The following is a 13,417-nucleotide window of genomic DNA, read 5'->3' on the forward strand; positions in this document are numbered from 1 at the left end:
TGACATTTCCTGTCATGATCGCGCATTGAAGGAACAAAGATGGAGGGAAATTGCTTGCAACTTCAGGTACCTGGTAAGTAAATAACTGTTATAACTTATTAACGCCGAAGCAGATACTGTGTGTGGTAGTGTGTGCTCTCATGGCAATCAGTTTCTACAGTCATTCATATTCGGTATCCCTTTCAAACCCCTACTGTATGCTTGTATTGCTCATTTAATCAAAATACGAGGAGGGGTCTGTGTGTGTGAGAAATAGAGAGAATGTAGATTATGTTGTTGCATATTTAAACCTATGACAAACTTGCAGTAGCCTACTATTAAAGTTGTATTCTAGTCTGTTCAAAAGCGCAACACTCGCTCGTAGTACAAAATATTTATTAGTTTAAAAGTCTTCAAATTATTCATCAGAATTTGGTATTCTGATGAAGATCGCTTGACGGCCAATCTCCCACGCCAATCTTTTAATCTAATAAATATTTTGTACTACGGGCGAGTGTTGCGCTTTTTAAACAGATTAGATTTTATATATTTGGATACACCTCGACTTGCGTTGGTTCAGAGCACAGACGTCAAGGAAATAAATATTGACATTGCTATAATGTTATAACTGTTATAAACGTTTTTTATCGCAATATTGAACATGTGTGCAGTCTATGGCCCTGAAGTGTAAGTTTGCATGCAGGAATTTGCATGAAATTAGCAATATCCACGGTCCTATTACACACATAGTACACGTTTTCTTCTTTTTTTCTGTGCAAAACAATGCACAGACAACAGCGATCGCCTCCTCGCTTGAGTCCATGATTCTCCCGAATGATGTCTACGATTCTGCAATGAAAATAGGCGCAGTCCGCGACAAGATGTCTCGTGTAGTGTGTGTAGCTTGCAATCCCCGATCTACAGTGAGAAATCGTAGCTCAATCGGTTAGTGTGAGTGGCGCTGCGTCTCCCGATTGCAAAAGTCGTGCAGTGTAAGCCCGGCTTAAGTACAAACATTTATTATAATAATGTAGTACAATATTTAACTTTAATATTCTGTTTTTGGCTCGTTGTCCCGTTTTTCACAAATGCCTGTTACCATACAGGGATGTCAGTACAATTCGATTTTATAAAAATGAGCACAGCATTAACATTATTAATGTGGGTTAAGGTAAGGCTTCTGTTTACTTTGCAAGTAGCGTACAATTACATTGTAGATAAATGCCGTTTCATTGTGCTTTAAACAAGTCAGAAACGGCTGGTTTGTGCTTTTATGTTGACATTCAGTAAGATCATTAATGTAGCATTATGGATTTTGTTAACGGTAAAAAAAAATTTTTATGTACGGTCTGAGAATCACTGACCGCATAAGTGTAATGCTGTTTAACTGTATAGCTAAATATTTATGAAAAAAACGGCCATATAAGTAAGCGTGTTAAAGTGGGACGTAATACTACTACTACACCCTCCACTTCCTCGCCCTCGTCTCCCGCCGAGACACCGCTTGGCGGGAGACCCTCCGACCACCAGAGGGCATCGGTCCCCAGTGGGAGGCCCTGTACTCCCCGCTGGTCTCCAGGGGAGCTGGGGACTTGGGATGGAGGGTCCTGCACGGAGCGCTCGCGTCAGGAGAGATCCTGCATCACTTTACCGACTCGGACGCCGCATGCCCTTTCTGCGGTCAGTCCGAGTCGGTAAGCCACATTTATTTTATTTGCGCCAGGCTGCAGCCATTTTTCCTGCTGCTGAGGAATCTGTTGCTGCAGTTCTGGCTGCACTTTTCACCCACCCTCCTCATTTTTGGGCACCCTGTTCGTGGCTCCACCAAGAAGAGGGACCTCCTCGTGAATCTGCTCCTGGCTCTTGCTAAACTGGCCATCTACAAGACCAGGAAGCGTAAGATGATCGGGGAGGGTCTCTTTGACTGTGGGGCCATGTTCAGGGCCCTCGTCCGTTCACGGATTAATTTAGAGCACGCCCACGCGGAGTCCGCTGGCGACATGGCTACTTTTGTCGACCAGTGGGCTCTAGGGGGCGTGCTCTGTACCACCTCCCCTTTCGTTTTGCTTATTTAATTTACAGTCCTTTTTTCTGGTCTTTTCATTTTATTAGTTAAGGCCTAGTTCTTGTTGGCACCCCTATTTTAGGGGTGCTAAATTGAATTTTTTCTCCGGCCGCCACTGGGCAGTCGGTGTAGTCGGGCCATTAGGCCTTAAATAGGACTACTAATAATAACGTAATATCAGAACTATCAATATATGCTTACTGATATTAACTTTTTATGAAGCGCTCACTACAAATGAATGGGTCCAGTCTTTTTCAGTTTTTTTATTCTCTTTTAATCGCTGAAATCCATTTTACCCTCCTGTGTGGATCAGCAGGATTCCTGTAGAAGGAAACTTTATATTTCTGTCCAGAAGAAAGAATCGGGCATTACTGTAATGTTACTGCGCTAGGCATTTTGGGCATCTTCCACAGTAATGCTGACTGTAAAAAACAAAACCCAACACAGAGCCAGCCTGAGCACAGAATGCTAAGTTCACTGGTAACGCACAAAGTCATGATGTCATGACCTTTAGTGACACCTTGCTCAGGAAAGCCAAATCAGCCACCTATGAAGCTAAACATTCAAGATCTGAAAGTGCAGTTTGACCTGTTGGATTCCTTTCTGTTCCAAACAACTCACTTTGTGGATAGCTATTACATTTGGTGCTGATTCAGTGACTATTTACAAGTTCCTTTTTTGAAAGTGCTTTGTTTCTCTGTTTTTAGAAGCTTATACATTTCAATTTGTTATGTTTTGACAGTAAATAAAATACAAACATACCACAAAAATGGCTATTTTCTGTACTTGAAATAATTCAGTTGGTATAAATTAAAAAGGTTTCATCTATACTAAGGTAAACACAATTAAATTTAAACTGAAACAATCATAGCTAATCTCATTAATTTTTTATTTACTGAAAAATTCATACTCAAAACTCACAAGAGTGTAGCATTTAGCTGTTTTATATCCTAAAACCTGGGGGGAAGCCCTCGGACGCCCCCCCCCCCCCCCCCGGAATGTCCGCTACTCAAAAAAAAATGTCAAGGTTGGCAGGTCTGCAAAAGGTCCAGAGCCACTGCTAAATTTAAAATATGGAAGGATGTAACTGAAAAAATAAATGCAACCTGTTCCATAAAAAGGTCAAAAAGAAGTCCAAAAAAGATTTTGGGACCTAAAGTTGTGATGCACCCTTTAGTCTCTAATTGGCTTTGGATAAAAGCATCTGCCAACCTCCACTTATAAGCCTCTGGTTGAGTTTTCTGAACAAGGCACTGTTCTCCATGATAAATGAGTCGTGGCATGAGCCAGGGTACTTGGCAACTGCATCCATGATAATACATTGAGCATCACATAAAACTTGCACAGGTAAACAATGATGATGTTTTCATTCCTTGAATCTGGGGATATTGCAACATGTGTGCAATCATTACACCGAGCACGTTTGGGAAGCCATACAACTGATAATGTTTGTGTTTGGTTTTATTTAGTTCCACATCCCCAACTGGAAGTAGTATATACCCTTGCCCTACAGAAAAGTGCATCTGTGACATCAGTCAGTATTTTGCCTGATCTGTCCCCAGCTGTTGTCTGGATAGCACCCGTTGCATGAAAATGAAGTAACCTTTACAGGTACAGGTATGGCGTGACTGCGGGCTGTTTGTGATTTCTAAATCAAACTTAAGCAGATCACACAGCTCTGTTATAGTGCCTATATCCAATCTGTATCTACGCATAACTTGTTTTAGAGTTAGATCTAGAAATGTCTGATGGGGACAAAATATTCTGGGTTTAGTGTAGGGACGTTTTTTCCTCATCCCTTCCCTCTCGTGCTGCAGTTGAAGAATTGGAAGTGCTTCAATATTCTCCATTGTAGATTACAGCTTGGTAGCCCTGTCAGCGATCGCAGTTCAAGACACGAGAGGGGGGCGTGTCTCAATTACAGAGTGTATTTTGGTGTTTTACACCTTTTTAAAATAAGGTGTTATTTGAAAAACAGAACCAATTATGAATTTCTGTTGCTTAACAAGCGGTAATGCGAATGTATCTTCAAAAAAGCGCAAAGCCTAAAATTCCATTGCGTCTGCACTGACTACATTAAAATAACTAAATGACTAAATACATTTTGCAACTTTTATCTGGAGTCGCAAAGGTGTTTTACGATCTGTTTTTCCCTCTGCCCCTTTTGAAAGTCAGGCTGATTGTGATTTCTATATAAACCTTAAATGTACTGTTTGAAAGAAGTTCTCCCACTGGGCCACTCTGTCTGGTGTGGTCAGCAATCAGGAGATTCAAACAATGGTTTCAACCACCGAGCTCCAGAAGACTAAAGGCACAGTAATGGATTTATCTAGAATCTAATGGCACTTGTTAGAGAGTTCCTTAGGGTAGCACCCAGCAGTAGAAAACATACCTGCGAGTACATATGTCACATACTTACATACTCACATTTTTATATTCAGTTTATATAGTTGATTCCATTATAATGACATTTGGCAAGGATTTATTTAGCACCAGTAATACAGTGAATCAGGTTGTATCTCTGCCCCTCTGGAAGTATATACATCAGTATGTCTCGCTTCATCTGTACAACTGATACTGACAACTTATACTTTTCTTCTTGTTGCACCAGAAGAATTGAAGAAAAATTCTTTAGAAAAAGCAATTGTACATAGAAATAAGAGTATACCTAATCCGGTTACCAATTCTTTAAGATTTTCTTGAGGATAAATACTTTAAATGAAACACTTCACTGATATGACCATACCCACAGTTGAGTAACATTACCCTACCCATGATTGAGCAACATGACCATAGCCACGGTTGAGTAACATTACCCTACCCATGATTGAGCAACATGACCATAGCCACGGTTGAGTAACATGACCATAGCCAATATTGAGCAACATGACCATAGCCACGGTTGAGTAACATGACCATAGCTACGATTCAGCAACATGACCATAGCCACGGTTGAGCAACATGACCATAGCCACGATTCAGAGACACGACCATAGCCACGATTCACTGACATGACCATAGCCATGGTTGAGTAACATGACCACAGTCACGATTCAATAACATGACCATAGCCATGACTGAGTAACGTGACCATAGCCACGATTCATTGACATGACCATAACCACGATTCAGCAACATGCCCATAGCCACGATTGAGTAACATGACCATAGCCACGATTCAGTAACATGACTGTAGCCACAGTTGAATAACATGACCATAGGCATGGTTGAGTAACATGACCATAGCCACGATTCAGTAACATGACCATAGCCACGATTCAGAGACACGACCATAGCCACGATTCACTGACATGACCATAGACACGATTCAGTAACATGACCATAGCCACGGTTGAGCAACATGACCATTGCCACGATGCATTGACATGACCATAGCCACGATTCATTGACATGACCATATCCACGATTCAGCAACATGCCCATATCCACGATTCAGTAACATGACCATAGCCACGATTCAGTAACAACATGACCATAGCCACAATTCACTGACATGACCATAGCCACGGTTGAGCAACATGACCATAGCCACGATTCAGAGATACGACCATAGCCCCGATTCACTGACATGACCATAGCCATGGTTGAGTAACATGACCACAGTCACGATTCAATAACATGACCATAGCCATGACTGAGTAACGTGACCATAGCCACGATTCATTGACACGACTATAGCCACGATTCATTGACATGACCATAACCACGATTCAGCAACATGCCCATAGCCACGATTCAGTAACATGACCATAGCAACGGTTGAGCAACATGACCATAGCCACGATTGAGTAACATGACCATAGCCACGATACATTGACATGACCATAGCCACGATTCAGTAACATGACTGTAGCCACAGTTGAATAACATGACCATAGGCACGGTTGAGTAACATGACCATAGCCACGATTCAGTAACATGACCATAGCCACGATTCAGTAACATGACCATAGCCACAATTCACTGACATGACCATAGCCACGGTTGAGTAACATGACATTAGCCATGATTCACTGACACGACCATAGCCACGGTTGAGCAACATGACCATAGCCACGATTCAGTATCATGACAATAGCCACGATTCAGTAACATGACCATAGCCATGATACAGTAACATGACCATAGCCACGATTCAGTAACATGACCATAGCCACAATTCAGTAACATGACCATAACCACAATTCACTGATATGACCATAGCCACAGTTGAGTAACATTACCCTAGCCATGATTGAGCAACATGTCCATAGCCACGGTTGAGTAACATGACCATAGCCACTATTGAGCAACATGACCATAGCCACGGTTGAGTGACATGACCATAACTACGATTCAGTAACATGACCATAGCCACGGCTGAGCAACATGACCATAGCCATGATTCAGCGACACGACCATAGCCACGATTCACTGACATGACCAAAGCCACGGTTGAGTAACATGACCACAGTCACGATTCAATAACATGACCATAGCCACGATTCAGTAACATGTCCATAGCCACGATTCAGCGACATGACCATAGCCACGATTCACTGACATGACCATAGCCACGATTCACTGACATGACCATAGCCACGATTCATTGACATGACCATAGCCATGATTCAGTAACATGACCATAGCGACAATTCAGCAGCATGACCATAGCCACAATTCAGTAACATGACCATTGCCACGGTTGAGTAACATGACCACAGTCAGGACTCAATAACATGACCATAGCCACGATTCAGTAACATGTCCATAGCCACGATTCAGCGATATGACGATAGCCACGATTCACTGACATGACCATAGCCACGATTCACTGACATGACCATAGCCACGATTCACTGACATGACCATAGCCGCGATTCATTGACATGACCATTGCCACGGTTGAGTAACATGACCACAGTCAGGACTCAATAACATGACCATAGCCACGATTCAGTAACATGACCATAGCCACGATTCAGCGACATGACCATAGCCACGATTCAGTAACATGACCATAGCTACAATTCACTGACATGACCATAGCCACGGTTGAGTAACATGACATTAGCCACGATTGAGTAACATGACCATAACCACGATTGAGTAACATGACCATAGCCAAGATTCAGTAACATGACCATAGCCACGATTCAGCAACATGACCATAGCTACGATTCAGTCACATGACCATAGCCACGGTTGAGCAACATGACCATAGCCACGATTGAGTGTCATGACCATAGCCACGATTCAGTAACATGACCATAGCCACGATTCAGTCACATGACCTTAGCCACGGTTGAGCAACATGACCATAGCCACGATTGAGTATGATGACCATAGCCATGATTCAGTAACATGATGTGGCAATATGCTCCGCCCCTGTGTGCATTTGTGTGTTATGTGTTGTATGCCTCGTGTGTAAATGTTAGTGTATAGTCATTGGTACACAGGATATAAACAGGTCTGTGTTTCATGTGTATTTAAAAATGTAGATTTGTATTTAGGCACGAGAGGGGCACAAATCACTTCACGTGCTGCTTAAAATGTAATATGTGAGCACGGGGTTGCACGTAATTAATTCACGTGCTGGGATTCAAGTGAATAATTAATTAGTAATTGAATCCCAGCACAACAGTATATATAGATGCACGTTTGACTCACTCGTGGGTTGGGTGTTCGTGAGTGGAGAACGGGAGAGAGAGAGAGGAGAAAGAAAGAAAGAAAGAAAGAAAGAAAGAAAGAAAGAAAGAAAGACAGAAAAGTTTGTTTTGCTTCACTCACCGTTTGTCTGTCTGTTTACTGTTTTAGTCCATTTTTGTTCGTCTATTTATTTTGGCCTCAAGTGCTGTGTCCTGTTTTCTGTTCTGTCTGTTTAACCATTTTACTTTCTTAATAAACGCTGAGTGCTGCCATTTGCACTCAGCTTCTCATCACCACCGTCTGTGTATTCCTTTCTGGTCTGACGCCACCCACTACGGCCGTCTTTGTGACACATGACCATAGCCACGATTCAGTAACATGACCATAGCCACGATTCAGCGACAAGACAATAGCCACGATTCACTGACACGAGCATAGCCACGATTCACTGACATGACTATAGCCACGATTCATTGACATGACCATAGCCATGATTCAGTAACATGACCATAGCGACAATTCAGCAGCATGACCGTAGCCACGATTCAGTAACATGACCATAGCCACGGTTGAGTAAGATGACCACAGTCAGGACTCAATAACATGACCATAGCCACGATTCAGTAACATGACCATAGCCACGATTCACTGACATGACCATAGCCAAGGTTAAGTAACATTACCATAGCCATGGTTGTGTAAGAAGACCATAGCCACGATTTAGCAACATGACCATAGCCACGATTCAGTAACATGACCATAGCCACGGTTGAGTAACATGACCATAGGCACGATACATTGAGATGACCATAGCCACGATTCATTGACCTGACCATAGCCACGATTCACTGACATGACCATAGCCAAGGTTAAGTAACATGACCATAGCCATGGTTGTGTAAGAAGACCATAGCCACGATTTAGCAACATGACCATAGCCACGATTCAATAACATGACCATAACCACGGTTGAGCAACATGACCATTGCCACTATGCATTGACATGACCATAGCCACGATTCATTGACATGACCATATCCACGATTCAGCAACATGCCCATATCCACGATTCAGTAACATGACCATAGCCACGTTTGAGCAACATGACCATAGCCACGATTGAGTAACATGACAATAGCCACGATACATTGAAATGACCATAGCCACGATTCATTGACATAACCATAGCCACAATTCAGTAACATGACTGTAGCCACAGTTGAATAACATGACCATAGGCACGGTTGAGTAACATGAACAGAGCCACGGTTCAATAACATGACCATAGCCACTATTCAGTAATATGACCATAGCCACGAATGAGTAACATGACCATAGCCGTGATTCAGTAACATGACCAAAGCCACGGTTGAGTAACATGACCATATCCACGGTTGAGTAACATGACAATAGCCACGATTCAGCAACATGACCATAGACACGATTCAATAACATGACCATAGCCACGGTTGAGCAACATGACCATTGCCACGATGCATTGACATGACCATAGCCACGATTCATTGACATGACCATATCCACGATTCAGCAACATGCCCATATCCATGATTCAGTAACATTACCATAGCCACGTTTGAGCAACATGACCATAGCCACGATTGAGTAACATGACAATAGCCACGATACATTGAAATGACAATAGCCACGATTCATTGACATAACCATAGCCACAATTCAGTAACATGACTGTAGCCACAGTTGAATAACATGACCATAGGCACGGTTGAGTAACATGACCATAGCCATGATTCAATAACATGACCATAGCCACGAATCAGTACCATGACCATAGCCACAATTCACTGACATGACCATAGCCACGGTTGAGTAACATGACATTAGCTACGATTGAGTAACATGACCATAGCCACGATTGAGTAACATGACCATAGCCACGATTCAGTTACATGACCATAGCCACGATTCAGCAACATGACCATAGCTATGATTGAGTATCATGACCATAGCCACGATTGAGTATCATGACCATAGCCACGATTCAGTAACATGACTATAGCCACGATTCAGTCACATGACCATAGCCACGTTTGAGCAACATGACCATAGCCACAATTGAGTATCATGGCCATAGCCATGATTCAGTAACATGACCATAGCCACGATTCAATAACATGACCATAGCCACAATTCACTGATATGACCATAGCCACAGTTGAGTAACATTACCATAGCCATGAATGAGCAACATGACCATAGCCACGGTTGAGTAACATGACCATAGCCATGATTGAGCAACATGACCATAGCCACAGTTGAGTAACATGACCATAGCTACAATTCAGTAACATGACCATAGCCACGGTTGAGCAACATGACCATAGCCACGATTCAGCGACACGACCATAGTCACGATTCAGTGACATGACCAAAGCCACGGCTGAGTAACATGACCATAACCACAATTCACTGATATGACCATAGCCACAGTTGATTAACATTACCCTAGCCATGATTGAGCAACATGACCATAGCCACGGTTGAGTAACAGGACCATAGCCACTATTGAGCAACATGACCATAGCCACGGTTGAGTAACATGACCATAACTACGATTCAGTAACATGACCATAGCCACGGTTGAGCAACATGACCATAACCACGATTCAATAACATGACCATAGCCACAATTCACTGATATGGCCATAGCCACAGTTGAGTAACATTACCATAGCCATGAATGAGCAACATGACCATAGCCACGGTTGAGTAACATGACCATAGCCACGATTGAGCAACATGACCATAGCCACAGTTGAGTAACATGACCATAGCTACAATTCAGTAACATGACCATAGCCACGGTTGAGCAACATGACCATAGCCACGATTCAGCGACACGACCATAGTCACGATTCAGTGACATGACCAAAGCCACGGCTGAGTAACATGACCATAACCACAATTCACTGATATGACCATAGCCACAGTTGATTAACATTACCCTAGCCATGATTGAGCAACATGACCATAGCCACGGTTGAGTAACATGACCATAGGCACGATACATTGAGATGACCATAGCCACGATTCATTGACCTGACCATAGCCACGATTCATTGACCTGACCATAGCCACGATTTACTGACATGACCATAGCCAAGGTTAAGTAACATGACCATAGCCATGGTTGTGTAAGAAGACCATAGCCACGATTTAGCAACATGACCATAGCCACAATTCAATAACATGACCATAACCACGGTTGAGCAACATGACCATTGCCACGATGCATTGACATGACCATAGCCACGATTCATTGACATGACCATATCCACGATTCAGCAACATGCCCATATCCACGATTCAGTAACATGACCATAGCCACGTTTGAGCAACATGACCATAGCCACGATTGAGTAACATGACAATAGCCACGATACATTGAAATGACCATAGCCACGATTCATTAACATGACTGTAGCCACAGTTGAATAACATGACTATAGGCACGGTTGAGTAACATGAACATAGCCACGGTTCAATAACATGACCATAGCCACTATTCAGTAATATGACCATAGCCACGAATGAGTAACATGACCATAGCCGTGATTCAGTAACATGACCAAAGCCACGGTTGAGTAACATGACCATATCCACGGTTGAGTAACATGACAATAGCCACGATTCAGCAACATGACCATAGACACGATTCAATAACATGACCATAGCCACGGTTGAGCAACATGACCATTGCCACAATGCATTGACATGACCATAGCCACGATTCATTGACATGACCATATCCACGATTCAGCAACATGCCCATTTCCATGATTCAGTAACATTACCATAGCCACGTTTGAGCAACATGACCATAGCCACGATTGAGTAACATGACAATAGCCACGATACATTGAAATGACCATAGCCACGATTCATTGACATAACCATAGCCACAATTCAGTAACATGACTGTAGCCACAGTTGAATAACATGACCATAGGCACGGTTGAGTAACATGACCATAGCCACGATTCAATAACATGACCATAGCCACGATTCAGTACCATGACCATAGCCACAATTCACTGACATGACCATAGCCATGGTTGAGTAACATGACATTAGCTACGATTGAGTAACATGACCATAGCCACGATTGAGTAACATGACCATAGCCACGATTCAGTTACATGACCATAGCCACGATTCAGCAACATGACCATAGCTATGATTGAGTATCATGACCATAGCCACGATTGAGTATCATGACCATAGCCACGATTCAGTAACATGACTATAGCCACGATTCAGTCACATGACCATAGCCACGGTTGAGCAACATGACCATAGCCACAATTGAGTATCATGGCCATAGCCATGATTCAGTAACATGACCATAGCCACGATTCAATAACATGACCATAGCCACAATTCACTGATATGACCATAGCCACAGTTGAGTAACATTACCATAGCCATGAATGAGCAACATGACCATAGCCACGGTTGAGTAACATGACCATAGCCACGATTGAGCAACATGACCATAGCCACAGTTGAGTAACATGACCATAGCTACAATTCAGTAACATGACCATAGCCACGGTTGAGCAACATGACCATAGCCACGATTCAGCGACACGACCATAGTCACGATTCAGTGACATGACCAAAGCCACGGCTGAGTAACATGACCATAACCACAATTCACTGATATGACCATAGCCACAGTTGATTAACATTACCCTAGCCATGATTGAGCAACATGACCATAGCCACGGTTGAGTAACAGGACCATAGCCACTATTGAGCAACATGACCATAGCCACGGTTGAGTAACATGACCATAACTACGATTCAGTAACATGACCATAGCCACGGTTGAGCAACATGACCATAACCACGATTCAATAACATGACCATAGCCACAATTCACTGATATGACCATAGCCACAGTTGAGTAACATTACCATAGCCATGAATGAGCAACATGACCATAGCCATGGTTGAGTAACAGGACCATAGCCACTATTGAGCAACATGACCATAGCCACGGTTGAGTAACATGACCATAACTATGATTCAGTAACATGACCATAGCCACGGTTGAGCAACATGACCATAGCCACGATTCAGCGACACGACCATAGCCACGATTCACTGACATGACCAAAGCCATGGTTGAGTAACATGACCACAGTCACGATTCAATAACATGACCATAGCCACGATTCAGCAACATGACCATATCTATGATTGAGTATCATGACCATAGCCATGATTGAGTATCATGACCATAGCCACGATTCAGTAACATGACTATAGCCACGATTCAGTCACATGACCATAGCCACGGTTGAGCAACATGACCATAGCCACGATTGAGTATCATGACCATAGCCACGATTCAGTCACATGACCATAGCCATGGTTGAGTAACATGACCACAGTCACGATTGAGTATCATGACCATAGCCACGATTCAGTAACATGTCCATAGCCACGATTCAGCGACATGACCATAGCCACGATTCACTGACATGACCATAGCCACGATTCACTGACATGACCATAGCCACGATTCACTGACATGACCATAGCCACGATTCACTGACATGACCATAGCCACGATTCATTGACATGACCGTAGCCATGATTCAGTAACATGACCATAGCGACAATTCAGCAGCATGACCATAGCCACGATTCAGTAACATGACCATTACCACGGTTGAG

General features: G+C 42.9%; 1 protein-coding gene across 1 annotated transcript in view; it reads left to right on the top strand.

Annotated features, from left to right (window-relative positions):
* LOC117430938 (protein mono-ADP-ribosyltransferase PARP4-like) overlaps window positions 1-13,417 on the top strand; it is a 136,463-nt gene that overhangs the window by 29,198 nt on the left and 93,848 nt on the right. Inside the window, exon 22 of the mRNA XM_034903272.2 lies at window positions 4,268-4,360. Within this exon, the coding sequence (XP_034759163.2) occupies window positions 4,268-4,360 (93 nt within the window). The remainder of the gene's footprint in view (window positions 1-4,267; window positions 4,361-13,417) is intronic.

This window comes from Acipenser ruthenus, chromosome 26 (assembly GCF_902713425.1).
Source record: "Acipenser ruthenus chromosome 26, fAciRut3.2 maternal haplotype, whole genome shotgun sequence".
NCBI lineage: Eukaryota > Metazoa > Chordata > Actinopteri > Acipenseriformes > Acipenseridae > Acipenser > Acipenser ruthenus.